We start from the raw sequence: 17,320 nt of genomic DNA, 5'->3' as shown, positions 1-17,320 counted from the left end.
GTCTCTCTCTCCTCTCTGGTCTCTCTCTCCTCTGGTCTCTCTCTCCTCTCCCGTCTCTCTCACAGGAGAGAGAGATCTCCGCCAGCGAGCTGAAGAACGTGCTCAACAGAGTCATCACCAGACGTGAGTCAGACACAAATATAACTACACTTTATGGCAGACTTTATAACATGCGAACACTTTCCTTACATTTATTTTAACTTACTGTTTGTCAAAGGAAGAACACATCTTACATCCAACCAAAAGTATTATAGATTTTATAGTTTCAAATCAACTTCCTGCAGATATTATTCTCTCGTTCTTTTTATTGTGGTGAAGATACATCATATTTTCCTTTATTTTCCTGCAGATACATCATGTGTTTATGTATTATTCTGCAGATACATCATGTGTTTATGTATTATTCTGCAGATACATCATGTGTTTATGTATTATTCTGCAGATACATCATGCTTTGTTGTATTCTGTGTTACAGATAAGGACCTGAACACGGAGGGCTTCAGTCTGGAGAGCTGCAGGAGCATGATAGCTCTGATGGACGTATCCTTTGTATCGAGAGCATCGGGCTGCTGGTCTGCTGCACGCTCAGGGCCTCACTTCACCTCACTAACAACACACACACACACACACACACACACACACACACACACACACACACACACACATGGAGGTTGCCATGCAAAAGAAAACATGTAATCATTTCCTCTCAGTGAACATTTTTAATTATATATATCAGTTTCTAGAACAGTTATAATGTGAAGACAGTTGTTTTTATTTTAAAGGTCCCCTATTATACTGTTTTTCATCAATATATCCCAGGTCTCAGATATATACAGAGCAGAGGTTGCGCTAGACTTTTTCGCTGCCCATCATTTTGACGGGCAGGATCGTAACATTTCCGTCAAAATCCATTATTACCCGTCGGCCTGTACACAACTCTGCCCTGCCGGGGGGGGGGGGGGGAGAGCACGCTCGTGAACTGTCAACGGGGGACTGTTAGCGCCGTGTTATGCATGCCCATTGCACCTCGCGAGATCGCGCACAGCGTAAAGCAAATACTCACAGTTCTGTTCGGCAAAGTTAGGTTTGGAAACTCTATAATTTCCTCTTGGGCGGGCATGCATAACACGGCATAACACCGGAGCCTCGCTGCAAGGAAACTGTGGCGCTGTTCTGAGTTTGTTTGTTAAAAAAAATCCGTCATAGACGGAAAATATTCGGTTAACGCGACCTCTGATACAGAGCCTGTCTCTGATTGGCTGAAACACCAAACAGATCATTGCAGCATTACCCATAATCCCCTCTGTTTCAGCCCTGTTTCAAAAGTGCTGATTCTCTGTCTGTTACTTTAGATGAAAATAAGGAGCCCCTCCCCACGCCCCTCTGAGAGACATTTGGTTACAAAGAACTCAATGGCGCTCTAGGAGGAGATTCAGGTGATAAGGGGGGGGGGAGACATGAAGAAGAGGGGACACATGTTGATGTAGAAGAGACATGAAGAAGAGGGGACACATGTTGATGTAGAAGAGACATGAAGAAGAGGGGACACATGTTGATGTAGAAGAGACATGAAGAAGAGGGGACACATGTTGATGTAGAAGAGACATGAAGAAGAGGGGACACATGTTGATGTAGAGGAGACACGAAGAAGAGGGGACACATGTTGATGTAGAAGAGACATGAAGAAGAGGGGACACATGTTGATGTAGAAGAGACATGAAGAAGAGGGGACACATGTTGATGTAGAAGAGACATGAAGAAGAGGGGACACATGTTGATGTAGAGGAGACATGAAGAAGAGGGGACACATGTTGATGTAGAAGAGACATGGAGAAGAGGGGACACATGTTGATGTAGAAGAGACATGAAGAAGAGGGGACACATGTTGATGTAGAAGAGACATGAAGAAGAGGGGACACATGTTGATGTAGAGGAGACATGAAGAAGAGGGGACACATGTTGATGTAGAAGAGACATGAAGAAGAGGGGACACATGTTGATGTAGAAGAGACATGAAGAAGAGGGGACACATGTTGATGTAGAAGAGACATGGAGAAGAGGGGACACATGTTGATGTAGAAGAGACATGAAGAAGAGGGGACACATGTTGATGTAGAAGAGACATGAAGAAGAGGGGACACATGTTGATGTAGAACAGACATGGAGAAGTGGATTTAGCATAATAGGTGACCTTTAATAAATATACAAAATACACGTGTTGGTCTTAACCTGCGGTGTGCAGATGGACGGGACAGGAAGACTCAACCTGCAGGAGTTCAGACATCTGTGGAACAAAATCAAACAGTGGCAGGTGGGAATTAAAAACAGCAGCTTCACTTTATATATTTTTACGCTTTACATTAAGTATGAAGTACAATTAAATAGATAATACTACTTATGTGCAATATATATGTTTACCGTAAATAGCTCTGCCTTTTATACTTTCACCAGGCCGCTATATATATATATTTTCTGCATGCTTCTTGAGTGATTTATTATGATATAAACTGACTTTGGCTCTTTGCTGTAACAATCGTACATGTCCCCTCCTGTGGGACCAATAAAGATATTCTGAAATAGCCAAGTAAAAGGTATATGTATGTCTCATCAGTACTCCAATACATTTACTTAGTTATATGAATCCCTCCGCTGGTTTAAACTAGTGTTTTTATTTCACGATAAAGACATGAAATGTTATATTTTGTGTGTCTTCCAGGGAATCTTTAAGCACTATAACGCCGATCAGTTCGGCAGCATCAACAGTTACGAGATGAGGAACGCTGTCAACGATGCAGGTAACAAATCATTACTTCATCCACTTTACAAAAACACTGATTTACTTAAAAAAAATTCAACAGATTTGAGTTTTTTCTGCCCACGTGAAGAGATACCTGTGTATTGACTCTGGTGCGCTTTGATTGCACTGCATGGATGGATGTAATGATGATGGAAATACATATATTTAAAAATACCCCGTAGCATTTAGCATTGTAAACAAAATTGCATTTAAAGGGGACCTATCATGCAAAATGCACTTGTTGATGTCTTTTCTACATCAACATGTGTCCCCGGTGTGTCAGGGGACTCACGCAGCGTCAGAAAATAAAACCCTCTCTCTTTTCCTCCGTACCCAAATCTCTAAAAACGGGGCAACAACGGAGCTGATCCAGATTTGCGTCCGATATGACGTAATATCTGAAATGTGGACCCACGGCCCAATCAGAAACGTTGCTATCAGAAACAATGCCAGACTGTTTTGGACGTAATATGGTCAGTGTTTACATTAGCATCGCTAACACTCAGAGCTAACCTGTACTGGAGAGCATGTGTGTGAAGAAGCAGGAAGTAAAAAGGAACTCACCTTGTGGTATAACCGGCAAGAGAGAAAGCCTTTGAGCTCCAAACTGTTTCAGAGAGAATCCTTGATGATCCATGATATGGCGTTTCATCACGGCAGCATTTAGTTTAGACAGTAGCTGCCGGGTCCCGCATGAGCTCAGACCCCTCCTCTTTAAAGCTTTATCCCCAAATCAGCACTTTAGAAACAGGAAGTGAAATAGAGGGATATGAGGCATGGCTAGAATGGGTGATCTGTTTGGTATTTTGAGCAAAACACTTCATAGACATGTTTTTTATATATTTTTATATATCTGAGACCTATGCTATTGCCTACAAATAGCATGATAGGTGACCTTTAAATTGTCCATGTAATACATTATATCAGTTTTATAGCAGTGGGTGCATTTTCGTCATCCAGGATAACGAGTAGATGTTTAATTAGTATCACTTATTTTTGACACAAAATGCATCAAAATAAATGTTGAGATTGAAAATACTCCATAGAAAACAGCTGTGACATTTAAAGGGTTAAATCAAAATGTTGAAGTTCTGATCAGGACTGAAGTGAAATTAAGTTTGGGTTTATCACAGCTTTGAAAGATTAACTATGAATCTGGAAAGACACGTTTTAAAAAAAGGCAGATTTCTCAAAACCTCAGCAAGTAAATCCAAAAATATAAACAACAACATAGTTAAAGGTGTTTCTGTACATTTGATGAACGGAGTTGTTATTTATTGTTGATTTAACAATTAAAATGTTACTTATGTAAATCATATTTTTAAATTTAAAGTTGTTGTTATTTACAATATCTAAAAAAAATACTGAATGGTTTGAGGATTTGAAAAAGCTGCTAAAAAGTAGATTTTTATGCTCTATCTTTTTATTTGAGCCGGTAATGGTTTGGCAAAGCGTAAACCTGACACATGAAATACTCCATGAAAGCAGCGAATATATCAGTCATGGACTTTTTAACCTTAAAGCTAATTAACTTAACATTTAGCTGCATGCTACACTTAGAAACCAAACGTAATCTGTGTTGTTGGGATGATTGTTGACGTGTGCACATGAACTCACCCCCCTAATGTTCTCTTCACTGTACAGTCATGTGTCTTGTGTCCCGCTCAGGCTTCCGTCTCAACAACCAGCTGTATGACATCATCACCATGCGCTACGCCAACGAGAACATGAACATCGACTTCGACAGTTTCATCAGCTGTCTGGTGCGACTCGAGGCCATGTTCAGTGAGTCGCTGCTGCACCAACTCCATCACTGACACACGGGGGGGGGCGTTCCAATATGCACACCAACACACTATGAAGCATGCCAAAAGTGCCAGGATATCCAAATGTCTCTGGTCACATTTTGCCGTTTTCATGGCACATTCACATTCATGCCTCTTCTGGCTACTCTGACCCACATTCTCTAAATGGAGAATATATACAGAGGAAGTATGTCCCAATTGTATGCATACTATCTGCAACAGTACACACTTAGTTATGGAAGCCATAGTATGTACTAATGATATTTGTATCTGAATCTGTATATATTTGTTGCAACAGCTTAAGAACGACCGCCTGATTGGGTTATATAAATACAAATTGAACGATTTATTTTATTAAATGTGTGGCAGTAAGAGCTCCCCCCCCCCCCCCCCCGATCTCATCTGGTGAGGGGAGTCGATACATCTCTCCCTCATCAAAAGGGAAAGACAATACCTACCGAACATTATTTGTATTGCTCTGAGCATTTAAACAACAAGTCACAGTGTTTGTGTGACGACGAAGGAAACACTTTGAAGCTTCTTGACCATAATCATCCTCTTGTGAGAAACAACAAGTACAATTTATGTGTTTTTGCTGTACTTTTTGCAGCAGTATCAACAACTTACTGTAACTGTAAGTATTCTTGTTCAGGGTTTTTGGATGAGGTGGATCACACTTTTCTTGTTGTTGTTTTGTGTCTCCAGGGGCGTTCCAGGCCTTCGATCAGGACGGAGACGGTACCATTAGACTCAGTGTCCTGGAGGTGAGATTCAAACTCAGATAAACTGTGAATAATACCACCTGTGTCTCAGTACAAGTGCATTTAGATAAAGCATCGAGCATTGAGTCAACTGAGGATCGCCTGCTGGGAGAGTCTGCCTCCTTTGAGCCTAGAGAAAGTCTCCACACTCACCTGCAGAGTGATCTGAATAACCTCTGATTAACTCAGGGGAAGAGTGGCATGCAGTTTCAAATCAATTGGGGAAAATAGAATGGAAAAAAGGACATAAGAATGACAGATTGCAACAATCAAAGTACATACAGTTTGAATTTGCCGTGTATATTAGCAATACCACAGGGAGGTACATTCTATACACTTAAACTTTAAACAATATGTAAAAATCTAATCCTAGGAAAACTCACATGACCTGCATTCAAAGGATTTCCACACACATCACCCTGTTTTGAATCACTTGTTTTTCTAATTAAACCGTAGTTATGTAAGTTTAATAAGCCACATTTTATAATTAATGTTTTAATATCAACTTCATTTTGTTGACTAAAATCGTGAAAATGTGTTTAATGTGTTTGAAACACAGCTGACATAATCTCCTTACACCTTTACTCAGAGTAACTTCTGTACTTCTGCAGCTGTATCTTATTACAGTCTTCTTTCTATGTTACAGTATTTCATTTTACATTCATCCAAATATATATTTCCTGCACCACTCAGTCACCACTGCACCACAGATGCATTGAGCTTTGGATTTCAGATTTAATGGCCAAAACTAGGCTTTATATTTTGTATATTTGGCAAATAAAGTGTATCAGGAGTATCATTCAGGAGGGGAGAACCGATCCGATGAAACCGCCCGGGGTCTAGACCCTGGTGGTGGTGAATGGATAGTTGGCTCAGTCTGAAGGGGAGTGGCTTAGCTTGACCCTGGTGGTGGTGAATGGATAGTTGGGTCTGTCTGAAGGGGAGTGGCTTAGCTTGACCCTGGTGGTGGTGAATGGATGGTTGGGGTCGGTCTGAAGGGGAGGGGCTTAGCTTGACCCTGGTGGTGGTGAATGGATAGTTGGGTCTGTCTGAAGGGGAGTGGCTTAGCTTGACCCTGGTGGTGGTGAATGGATAGTTGGGTCAGTCTGAAGGGGAGGGGCTTAGCTTGACCCTGGTGGTGGTGAATGGATAGTTGGGTCAGTCTGAAGGGGAGGGGCTTAGCTTGACCCTGGTGGTGGTGAATGGATAGTTGGGTCAGTCTGAAGGGGAGGGGCTTAGCTTGACCCTGGTGGTGGTGAATGGATAGTTGGGTCAGTCTGAAGGGGAGGGGGCTTAGCTTGACCCTGGTGGTGGTGAATGGATAGTTGGGTTCGGTCTGAAGGGGAGGGGCTTAGCTTGACCCTGGTGGTGGTGAATGGATAGTTGGGTCAGTCTGAAGGGGAGGGGCTTAGCTTGACCCTGGTGGTGGTGAATGGATAGTTGGGTCAGTCTGAAGGGGAGGGGCTTAGCTTGACCCTGGTGGTGGTGAATGGATAGTTGGGTCTGTCTGAAGGGGAGGGGCTTAGCTTGACCCTGGTGGTGGTGAATGGATAGTTGGGTCTGTCTGAAGGGGAGTGGCTTAGCTTGACCCTGGTGGTGGTGAATGGATGGTTGGGGTCTGTCTGAAGGGGAGGGGCTTAGCTTGACCCTGGTGGTGGTGAATGGATGGTTGGGTTCGGTCTGAAGGGGAGGGGCTTAGCTTGACCCTGGTGGTGGTGAATGGATAGTTGGGGTCTGTCTGAAGGGGAGGGGCTTAGCTTGACCCTGGTGGTGGTGAATGGATAGTTGGGTCTGTCTGAAGGGGAGGGGCTTAGCTTGACCCTGGTGGTGGTGAATGGATAGTTGGGTCAGTCTGAAGGGGAGGGGCTTAGCTTTACCCTGGTGGTGGTGAATGGATGGTTGGGTTCGGTCTGAAGGGGAGGGGCTTAGCTTGACCCTGGTAGTGGTGAATGGATAGTTGGGTCAGTCTGAAGGGGAGGGTCTTAGCTTGACCCTGGTGGTGGTGAATGGATAGTTGGGGTCGGTCCGAAGGGGAGGGGCTTAGCTTGACCCTGGTGGTGGTGAATGGATAGTTGGGTCAGTCTGAAGGGGAGGGGCTTAGCTTGACCCTGGTGGTGGTGAATGGATAGTTGGGTTAGTCTGAAGGGGAGGGGCTTAGCTTGACCCTGGTGGTGGTGAATGGATAGTTGGGTCAGTCTGAAGGGGAGGGGCTTAGCTTGACCCTGGTGGTGGTGAATGGATAGTTGGGTCAGTCTGAAGGGGAGGGGCTTAGCTTGACCCTGGTGGTGGTGAATGGATAGTTGGAGTCGGTCTGAAGGGGAGGGGCTTAGCTTGACCCTGGTGGTGGTGAATGGATAGTTGGCTCAGTCTGAAGGGGAGGGGCTTAGCTTGACCCTGGTGGTGGTGAATGGATAGTTGGCTCAGTCTGAAGGGGAGGGGCTTAGCTTGACCCTGGATTCAGAGGGACAGGAGGTGAAAAGGGGTGGAGGAGGGTTGCGTCGAGTCAGCTGAAATGACAGCTGTCAGAGGGGAGAGCAGATTTAAAGGGTTAGCAGAGCGCTGTGATAGGCTTGTGAGAATAGAGCGAAGTGATTGGTTAAGCTAGGGGAGTGACGCCCCCGATCACTTATTGAGAGGAGAGAGAGTAGTAACATAGACATAGTAATATGAATGAGAAAAGACGGTCTTCCTGGTTGAACTTGCGCTGAGCTTCAGGAGTATTCCAGTTTCTGTGTGGGACGTCTACCTCGGGCCATTATGGTTGTCCAGCTTCACCGCTGCAGGAAGGGAGGACATGTTCATAATAAGAGAATTCATATTGTATTTCCCCTCTTCTTCCTCAGTGGCTCCAGCTGACCATGTACGCCTGAAGAGGCTCCTCCTCCTCCAGGTGAGATCCACGAGGACCAGACCTGCCGCCTTTACCTCAAACTCAGTGTGCCGTCGTTAGCTCTCATAATCCTCACCTTCAGACCGAACCCCCCCCCCCCCAAATCTGCTCTTCCTCTCCAGAAATGTCCACCATGCTTCACTCTTCATAGCGCCTCTGTGTAGGTCTCAGAACCTTTACTTCTCTAACTCCTGTCAAACATCAGTCTCTCCTTTTCAGCCATCTTTATTTTATTTAAAAAGAAACACTTGTTCAGTATTCTCTCTCAGGCATCAGACACACACAACCTCTTTTCTCTGTCACAGTGACTCCTACTTCTTCTACTGTTTTAAAATGAGTAGCATACTTCCTGTATTCATTCACGGCTCTCTGGTGGACGGTGAATAAACACTCAAATCACCCTGTTTTCATCCCATTGCATCCCACGTGTTTTTGTGGATACATTCTGAAGAATCGGTCACATTGGATGGACAAACTCAGGCTTTTTTTTGTTCATCTCAGCTCCAGAAAACAGGACTTATAAACCCCCCCTTATCATGATTAAATGTGGAGCTGATGATTTTTTATTAAAAGGTTAAAATATGGATTTGAAAGCGTATGGCTAAAGGGTTGGACTGCTGCTTTTTTGTGATTTTTTTCCTTATTATTAAGGCTTTGGTCAAATGAGTGTACTGCATTTTTAACCATTTTAACCAAATAAATACAATTAATGTGTAGTTATTGCGTCACTGGTATAGTTGATGAGAAAGAGTGGTGTGTATTATGTAAGAAAAAGACACGGAGATTTGTTTTATGATGTTGCACCATTTTTTATTATTATAATTATTATTATTAACATTGCACTTGCTTAAAAAAGTATCTCTTCAAAACTTTGATAACAACTGAAAAACTTGAAGAAACTCAGGCTTGCCGGCTCAGAGGGGAAGTGCACGCTTTTCCTCGGATATCAAACAAAAAAAACGAGGCGAGTTTGGAAAATGGCGGCTGTGAGAACACTCAAAAGAGCATCAGCTGGGCTTTTTTTAAACGGGTTAAAATTAGTTTATTTTTTAAAGTTGTTTTAGGGTGAGTATGGCATGGGAGATGAATCCTAATTCTTTCCGTCAAACACCTCCTCGAAACTTCCTTCACCTCCACACTTCATTAGAAAACTCTCTTCACTGTGGAAAATAACACGCCTGCTCCATGCTACGAATATATTAAATAAATTCTTTCAAAAATAAAGATTGGGTCGTAAAGACAGAACGATACTCAGAACACTCACTCGGGTTCTGCAGACAAAGGAAAAACACTCTGTCCGCACTTAGGAAGATTAAACACCCCTAAACATGCACACGCACGCACACACACACACACACACACACACACACACACACACACACACACACACACACACACACACACACACACACACACACACACACCACACACACACACACACACACACACACACACACACACACACACACACACACACACACACACACACACACACACGTCTTGGCTCTGTTCTCACGGCAAATTTTTCAAATGGCAACTTCAGGCCAAATCACACAACACTGCACCAAAGTCCCTCAACGCCTTTTATCACCGAGCAAAACTAAAGAAAAGGGAAGTAATCCGTACGGTCGAGGGTAAGAGCCACGGGGGAAATCGTTTTTGGATTGAGAATTCTGAGATTAAAGTCTGATTTATTTTGTTTAAAATCATAATTCTGAGATAAAATTCGTAATTATTTGTTTAATGTCGGAATTTTGAGAATAAAGTCGGAATTAAACTGCCATAATTCTGAGACAAAAGTAAAAATGTTTTGACTAAAATCAGAATTATGCGACTCAATTCGATTTTCTTTTGTTTAAAGTCGGAATTTTGAGAATAAAATCAGATTTGTTTTTGTTTAAAATCGGAATTTTTAGATTAAAGTCGGAATTTTGAGAACGTCTGAATTAAACAGCCATAATTCTGAGAAAAAAGTCAAATTCTTTTAGACTAAAGTCGGAATTCTGAGAAAACATTCTGCAATCTCGGAATTCTGACTTTCAAACTTTAATCTCAGATGCCCCAAAAAATATATTCATGTCGCCCTCAACCTCTTCCGTAAACCCTAAGCAAAATGTTCAAAATTATTCCCTGAAAACAAAAAGGTATTCTTGTCACTTCAAGGACACTAAAATACTAAAAACGTGAAAACTTTTAATCACTTGTCATAAAAAGTGAAAAATGGCAACTTGAGAAAAAAGAAAAAAAACGTTGCTCGACATGACAAATCACTACAACAATAAAAACATCTCTGAGCCCATGCCACGAAGAAGTCGTCAAACTGTTTCAACATAAAAGCGCGACCCCTCCCCCCCTTAAACACACCGGCAACACACTGGAGTTTCTTCAATAAAAAAAGGGTCTTATATTTGGTCAGTGGAACAGGAGCTGCTGACGGGAACAGCCCCTCAGATAGTTTTATGGTTGGATTCCAACACCGAACATAAAGGATGGAGTCGTCGTTAGAGGAGAGCGCCCCCCCAATATGGGAGGTTAACAGGTGGGGAGGCGGGACAAAGGGGAGGACTTAAGGCTCCACTTCAGTCTCCTCTTCGGCGTGTTTCTGCATGTGCAGCTGCAACACCTGCAAAATAAATACAATACAAATTCAATAAATTAGAAAGAAGGCCTGAGGCCTGTACTACGAAGCAGGATGTTCTCTTAGCGGCTAACTTCAGGGAAAACTCAGGGTTTCCGGTCCTACGACGCTGGTTCACGTCTTAGCGAGCTAGATCTCCATGGTAACTTATGCTGAACAGATAGCCTGGTTAGGTTCCAGGCTAAGAGATCAACTCAGTGAAAGCACCGCCTGCTGACCAATCAGAGCTCAGTGTGCAGAGTTTAAAGCGATGAAGTCATATTACAGGAGAAAGGAAATACAGAAAAACTGCCGTTGCAGGAAAGACGGCCGGCAAAAATCACCGACTGTGTGAACGTGAACATTAATAGAATATCACCTCCATCTTCAGAGCAATCTGACTATTATAACATTAGCGTTAAGAAAGCTTACTTAAATATCTGCCACAACATAAGTAACCGGATCAGAGTAACATTAAGTACAGTCCGCGGCATATCACTTCATAATGTATCATGTCAGCTGAGCCGTATCTGGCCGTGCAACACTCAGTGTCACATACAACACATTAAGTTGACGAAACACTCGAGTCAAAAGTAATTAAAGTCAGATGGTGTTTTAGACGGGCAGTGATATCATAAACCTGTTAATGTACGCATTCAAACACTTGTTCTGTTCCCAGCTGTATTCACCTTGCAGGTGCAGCTCTGTGGCTTTGATCCTGGATCAAGTGTTTAAGTCATGGATGTTTAAAGTTTAACTTCTTCATATTTGTCTAATTATATAGTTGACTTTTCATTCAGGAAGTATGACGCTGCGCTGTCAGTATTCTTCTCCATGTTTGTGATTGGTCGAATGCTCCAGATACCACCCCTTCTATGTGAACGTGCACCTAACTAGATAGGACACGGCTGGCTTGAGTTAACGAGTTGATAACCAGCGTCGTAGGACCGCTTAGCGAGAGCGCGTTTGTTTTGGATTAGGTATGCCGGCTAACTCAAACATATCCAGGTTAGGTTGAACCAGCTTCGTAGTATAGGCCTCTGGTGTTGCAAAGCGATTTTAAGGGGTAAGATTTATTTATATAGATATACAGCTCTGTAAAGAATTCAAAGTATATCTGTTTTACTTTTTATAGTGTTTCAACCACATTTAAAAAAACTAAAACAAATTAGAGAATTGTATTTATTTGATATCAGTGTGATCAGACCTTGCATAATGCAAATAAAACATGTATTTTGAGGAATAACACCTTTCCTATGTGTGTGTTAGCATCCTCTCCACCAGGTATGTGAGGGTACATGAAATGTATTAGAACAAAATATATATATTTAATAAAATATCAGTTATGCATACTTCAGAAAATAATAATACTATTATATATTCATTAAATAGGCAAACATAAGTTGGATAAAGCACATGTTATATTGCCATTTACAGTGCAATTGTCTCAAAATAAGAAAATCGTGTTCACAAAAATGTTTTAAACGAATGAAAAACATGCATTTGTTGTTTAAAAACAGCAGCATAAGAGCTGTAATGTCCCTGTTTCTCATCAAATTGTCAATGAAACTTATGGAAAAGCTGGAGTTCAATGCAACTGCACTGCCATCTCGCTATATGTAATTATTGAATGATTGAAAATTGTTTGCGGTTCATTTAGAGATGGATGAATGTCTTTCAGCTATAAGGGTATTGTTAGTACAGTGGGGCAAAAAAGTATTTAGTCAGCCACCAATTGTGCAAGTTCAAAAAGATGAGAGAGGCCTGTAATTTTCATCCTAGGTACACTTCAACTATGAGAGACAGAATGGGGGGAAAGAATCCAGGAAATCACATTGTAGGATTTTTAATGAATTAATTGGTAAATTCCTCGGTAAAATAAGTATTTGGTCACCTACAAACAAACAAGATGTCTGGCTCTCACAGACCTGTAACTTCTTCTTTAAGAGCCTCCTCTGTCCTCCACTCGTTAACTGTATTAATGGCACCTGTTTGAACTCGTTATCAGTATAAAAGACACCTGTCCACAACCTCAAACAGTCACACTCCAAACTCCACTATGGCCAAGACCAAAGAGCTGTCAAAGGACACCAGAAACAAAATGGTAGACCTGCACCAGGCTGGGAAGACTGAATCTGCAATAGGTAAGCAGCTTGGGGCCAAAATACCAGCAACAGTGTGTGAAAACCTTGTGAAGACTTACGGAAAACCTTTGACCTCTGTCATTGCCAACAAAGGGTATATAACAAAGTATTGAGATGAACTTTTGTTATTGACCAAATACTTATTTTCCACCATAGTTTGCAAATAAATTATTTAAAAATCAGACAATGTGATTTTTTTTTCTCATTCTGTCTCTCATAGTTGAAGTGTACCTAGGATGAAAATTACAGGCCTCTCATCTTTTTAAGTGGGAGAACTTGCACAATTGGTGGCTGACTAAATACTTTTTTGCCCCACTGTATATATATTGTGCCTCTACGTACCAAATAGACATGATAACGGTGTGTTTTGTACCTGCTTGGAGCTGTTGCGGGTGCAGAAGAACTCGTCACATTTCTTCCAGCGGCACTTCAGGCTCTGAGAGGAAGAGGAGCTGTGGTCGCTGATCAGGTGCTGCTGAAGGTGCTCCATCAGCCCGAACACCAGGGAGCAGCCGTGCCACTGCACACACACACACACACACACACACACACACACACACACACACACACACACACACACACACACACACACACACACACACAATTATAACAACAGAAACAGAGTGAAAGACATACAGCATTTAAGAAAATGTCCGATGTGGAGGAAAATGCAGATGCGCTTTCACACCGGAGTACTTTTCCCAGTATAGTTCCGATAAAGTTCCGAAATGTTGCGTTCACACCAAAAACATCTGGAACTTAGTTCATGAGAACCTTTCCAGACCCTTTTCAGTCCCTGCTAGAGAGCAGAAAAAGGTTCCCATTTCTGATTGGCTGGGCGGATTGCAAACCACGCCCCGTAAAACTTTTTAACAAAACAGGTGAGGTCAAGACAGAAATGCACTATCTCCTAAGGAAATAAGAAATGTTCTGTAATAAATTCAACTGTGTTATTTCAGATATCTTTTTTAAACGATGCTAGTAGAAAGATGTCCCTCCTCTTACCCCGCAGCGGTAGTTCTGCATCAGGTTCAGCTTCACCGCCTGCACGCTGCCATCGTAACAACCTGTGTAGATCTGAAACACAAAACACATGCATGAAGATCTGATGGTGTATATCATTATGTAGTGTCTCTACTTTAAAGAGTTCTCTCCTGCTGATGTTCAGGTGTATATCAGTATGTAGTGTCTCTACTTTAAAGAGTCCTCTCCTGCTGATGTTCAGGTGTATATCAGTATGTAGTGTCTCTACTTTAAAGAGTCCTCTCCTGCTGATGTTCAGGTGTATATCAGTATGTAGTGTCTCTACTTTAAAGAGTCCTCTCCTGCTGATGTTCAGGTGTATATCAGTATGTAGTGTCTCTACTTTAAAGAGTCCTCTCCTGCTGATGTCCAGGTGTATATCAGTATGTAGTGTCTCTACTTTAAAGAGTCCTCTCCTGCTGATGTTCAGGTGTATATCAGTATGTAGTGTCTCTACTTTAAAGAGTCCTCTCCTGCTGATGTTCAGGTGTATATCAGTATGTAGTGTCTCTACTTTAAAGAGTCCTCTCCTGCTGATGTTCAGGTGTATATCAGTATGTAGTGTCTCTACTTTAAAGAGTCCTCTCCTGCTGATGTCCAGGTGTATATCAGTATGTAGTGTCTCTACTTTAAAGAGTCCTCTCCTGCTGATGTTCAGGTGTATATCAGTATGTAGTGTCTCTACTTTAAAGAGTTCTCTCCTGCTGATGTTCAGGTGTATATCAGTATGTAGTGTCTCTACTTTAAAGAGTCCTCTCCTGCTGATGTTCAGGTGTATATCAGTATGTAGTGTCCTCTACTTTAAAGAGTTCTCTCCTGCTGATGTTCAGGTGTATATCAGTATGTAGTGTCTCTACTTTAAAGAGTCCTCTCCTGCTGATGTTCAGGTGTATATCAGTGTGTAGTGTCCTCTTACTTTAAAGAGTCCTCTCCTGCTGATGTTCAGGTGTATATCAGTATGTAGTGTCTCTACTTTAAAGAGTCCTCTCCTGCTCATGTTCAGGTGTATATCAGTATGTAGTGTCTCTACTTTAAAGAGTCCTCTCCTGCTGATGTTCAGGTGTATATCAGTATGTAGTGTCTCTACTTTAAAGAGTCCTCTCCTGCTGATGTTCAGGTGTATATCAGTATGTAGTGTCTCTATTTTAAAGAGTCCTCTCCTGCTGATGTTCAGGTGTATATCAGTATGTAGTGTCTCTACTTTAAAGAGTCCTCTCCTGCTGATGTTCAGGTGTATATCAGTATGTAGTGTCTCTACTTTAAAGAGTCCTCTCCTGCTGATGTTCAGGTGTATATCAGTATGTAGTGTCTCTACTTTAAAGAGTCCTCTCCTGCTGATGTTCAGGTGTATATCAGTATGTAGTGTCTCTATTTTAAAGAGTTCTCTCCTGCTGATGTTCAGGTGTATATCAGTATGTAGTGTCTCTACTTTAAAGAGTCCTCTCCTGCTGATGTTCAGGTGTATATCAGTATGTAGTGTCTCTACTTTAAAGAGTCCTCTCCTGCTGATGTTCAGGTGTATATCAGTATGTAGTGTCTCTACTTTAAAGAGTCCTCTCCTGCTGATGTTCAGGTGTATATCAGTATGTAGTGTCTCTACTTTAAAGAGTCCTCTCCTGCTGATGTTCAGGTGTATATCAGTATGTAGTGTCTCTACTTTAAAGAGTCCTCTCCTGCTGATGTTCAGGTGTATATCAGTATGTAGTGTCTCTACTTTAAAGAGTCCTCTCCTGCTGATGTTCAGGTGTATATCAGTATGTAGTGTCTCTACTTTAAAGAGTCCTCTCTTGCTGATGTTCAGGTGTATATCAGTATGTAGTGTCTCTACTTTAAAGAGTTCTCTCCTGCTGATGTTCAGGTGTATATCAGTATGTAGTGTCTCTACTTTAAAGAGTTCTCTCCTGCTGATGTTCAGGTGTATATCAGTATGTAGTGTCTCTACTTTAAAGAGTCCTCTCCAGCTGATGTTCAGGTGTATATCAGTGAGTAGCGTCTCTACTTTAAAGAGTCCTCTCCTGCTGATGTTCAGGTGTATATCAGTGAGTAGTGTCTCTACTTTAAAGAGTCCTCTCCTGCTGATGTTCAGGTGTATATCAGTATGTAGTGTCTCTACTTTAAAGAGTCCTCTCCTGCTGATGTTCAGGTGTATATCAGTATGTAGTGTCTCTACTTTAAAGAGTCCTCTCCTGCTGATGTTCAGGTGTATATCAGTATGTAGTGTCTCTACTTTAAAGAGTCCTCTCCTGCTGATGTTCAGGTGTATATCAGTATGTAGTGTCTCTACTTTAAAGAGTCCTCTCCTGCTGATGTTCAGGTGTATATCAGTATGTAGTGTCTCTACTTTAAAGAGTCCTCTCCTGCTGATGTTCAGGTGTATATCAGTATGTAGTGTCTCTACTTTAAAGAGTCCTCTCCTGCTGATGTTCAGGTGTATATCAGTATGTAGTGTCCCTACTTTAAAGAGTCCTCTCCTGCTGATGTTCAGGTGTATATCAGTATGTAGTGTCTCTACTTTAAAGAGTCCTCTCCAGCTGATGTTCAGGTGTATATCAGTGAGTAGCGTCTCTACTTTAAAGAGTCCTCTCCTGCTGATGTTCAGGTGTAATATGTAATATGTAACATGTAATCAAATACATGAATTAGAAGCAGGGTTAAGGGTGTCTAAGGAGTTTATTTAATACGTAGATCCGTGTTTAATTCCCCAGTTTACCTTGCATATAGCTAAAGGGATACTCACCATGTTCTTGTGGATAGTCATACACATCACCATGTCCTTGTGTCCTCCGTAAACCTGCAGCTGCTCGTGAGACTGTGACAGAAACACAAGTTAAAGAGTTACTTCAGAGAGTATTTAAAAGACTGATAATATGATTTCTAGAGTGATGTTTTGAGGGTGCAGACCAGCAGATCGTAGACTCGGACCAGTTTGTCCAGACAGGCGGTCACCATCACCTTCCCGAGGACGGAAACCACGGTAACAGCGTGACTGTGACCCTTATACACACGCACCAGCTCTCCAGTCTGCAGGGAATAAACCGTCATTAATACTCAAATGCATTCTGAAAATCATACATTGTTTTATTGAAATTGTAACATCAACTCTTATCATGTTGGAGAAATATTGAGGATGACTCACATGGATGTTGTGGGCGTAGACACACTGATCACTGGATCCACTGAACACCAGATCATTCACCACCTGAGAGAGAGAGGCAAGGAGGATTAGAAGAAAGAAAGACGGAACAGAAAGCATTAAGAACTGGCGGAGAAATGATGCAGAGGA

At 42.0% G+C, this 17,320-nt stretch overlaps 2 protein-coding genes across 5 annotated transcripts in view; one reads left to right on the top strand and one right to left on the bottom strand.

Annotated features, from left to right (window-relative positions):
- Positions 1–65: 65 nt before the first annotated feature.
- capn3a (calpain 3a, (p94)) lies at positions 66–8,969 on the top strand (the record flags this gene model as incomplete). 4 transcript variants are annotated; one of them, XM_034220608.1, is given in 7 exon segments in its annotated part: positions 66–123; positions 476–540; positions 2,243–2,311; positions 2,717–2,795; positions 4,466–4,582; positions 5,308–5,366; positions 8,207–8,969. In XM_034220608.1, coding segments are annotated over 7 exon segments (474 nt in total), but the record flags the coding sequence as incomplete, so codon positions are not given.
- Positions 8,970–9,041: 72 nt separating this feature from the next.
- Positions 9,042–17,320, bottom strand: part of znf106a (zinc finger protein 106a) — a 41,600-nt gene continuing 33,321 nt past the window's right edge. The window contains 6 exon segments of the mRNA XM_034220609.1: positions 9,042–10,876; positions 13,388–13,534; positions 14,020–14,091; positions 16,775–16,846; positions 16,939–17,058; positions 17,174–17,236. Of these exon segments, the coding sequence (XP_034076500.1) occupies positions 10,820–10,876; positions 13,388–13,534; positions 14,020–14,091; positions 16,775–16,846; positions 16,939–17,058; positions 17,174–17,236 (531 nt within the window). The 3' untranslated portion in view covers positions 9,042–10,819.

Source organism: Gymnodraco acuticeps, unplaced genomic scaffold (genome assembly GCF_902827175.1).
Source record: "Gymnodraco acuticeps unplaced genomic scaffold, fGymAcu1.1, whole genome shotgun sequence".
In the NCBI taxonomy this organism is placed as follows: domain Eukaryota; kingdom Metazoa; phylum Chordata; class Actinopteri; order Perciformes; family Bathydraconidae; genus Gymnodraco; species Gymnodraco acuticeps.
Note: the sequence above shows the minus strand (reverse complement) of the source record. Positions and strands in the feature narration are given on the sequence as shown.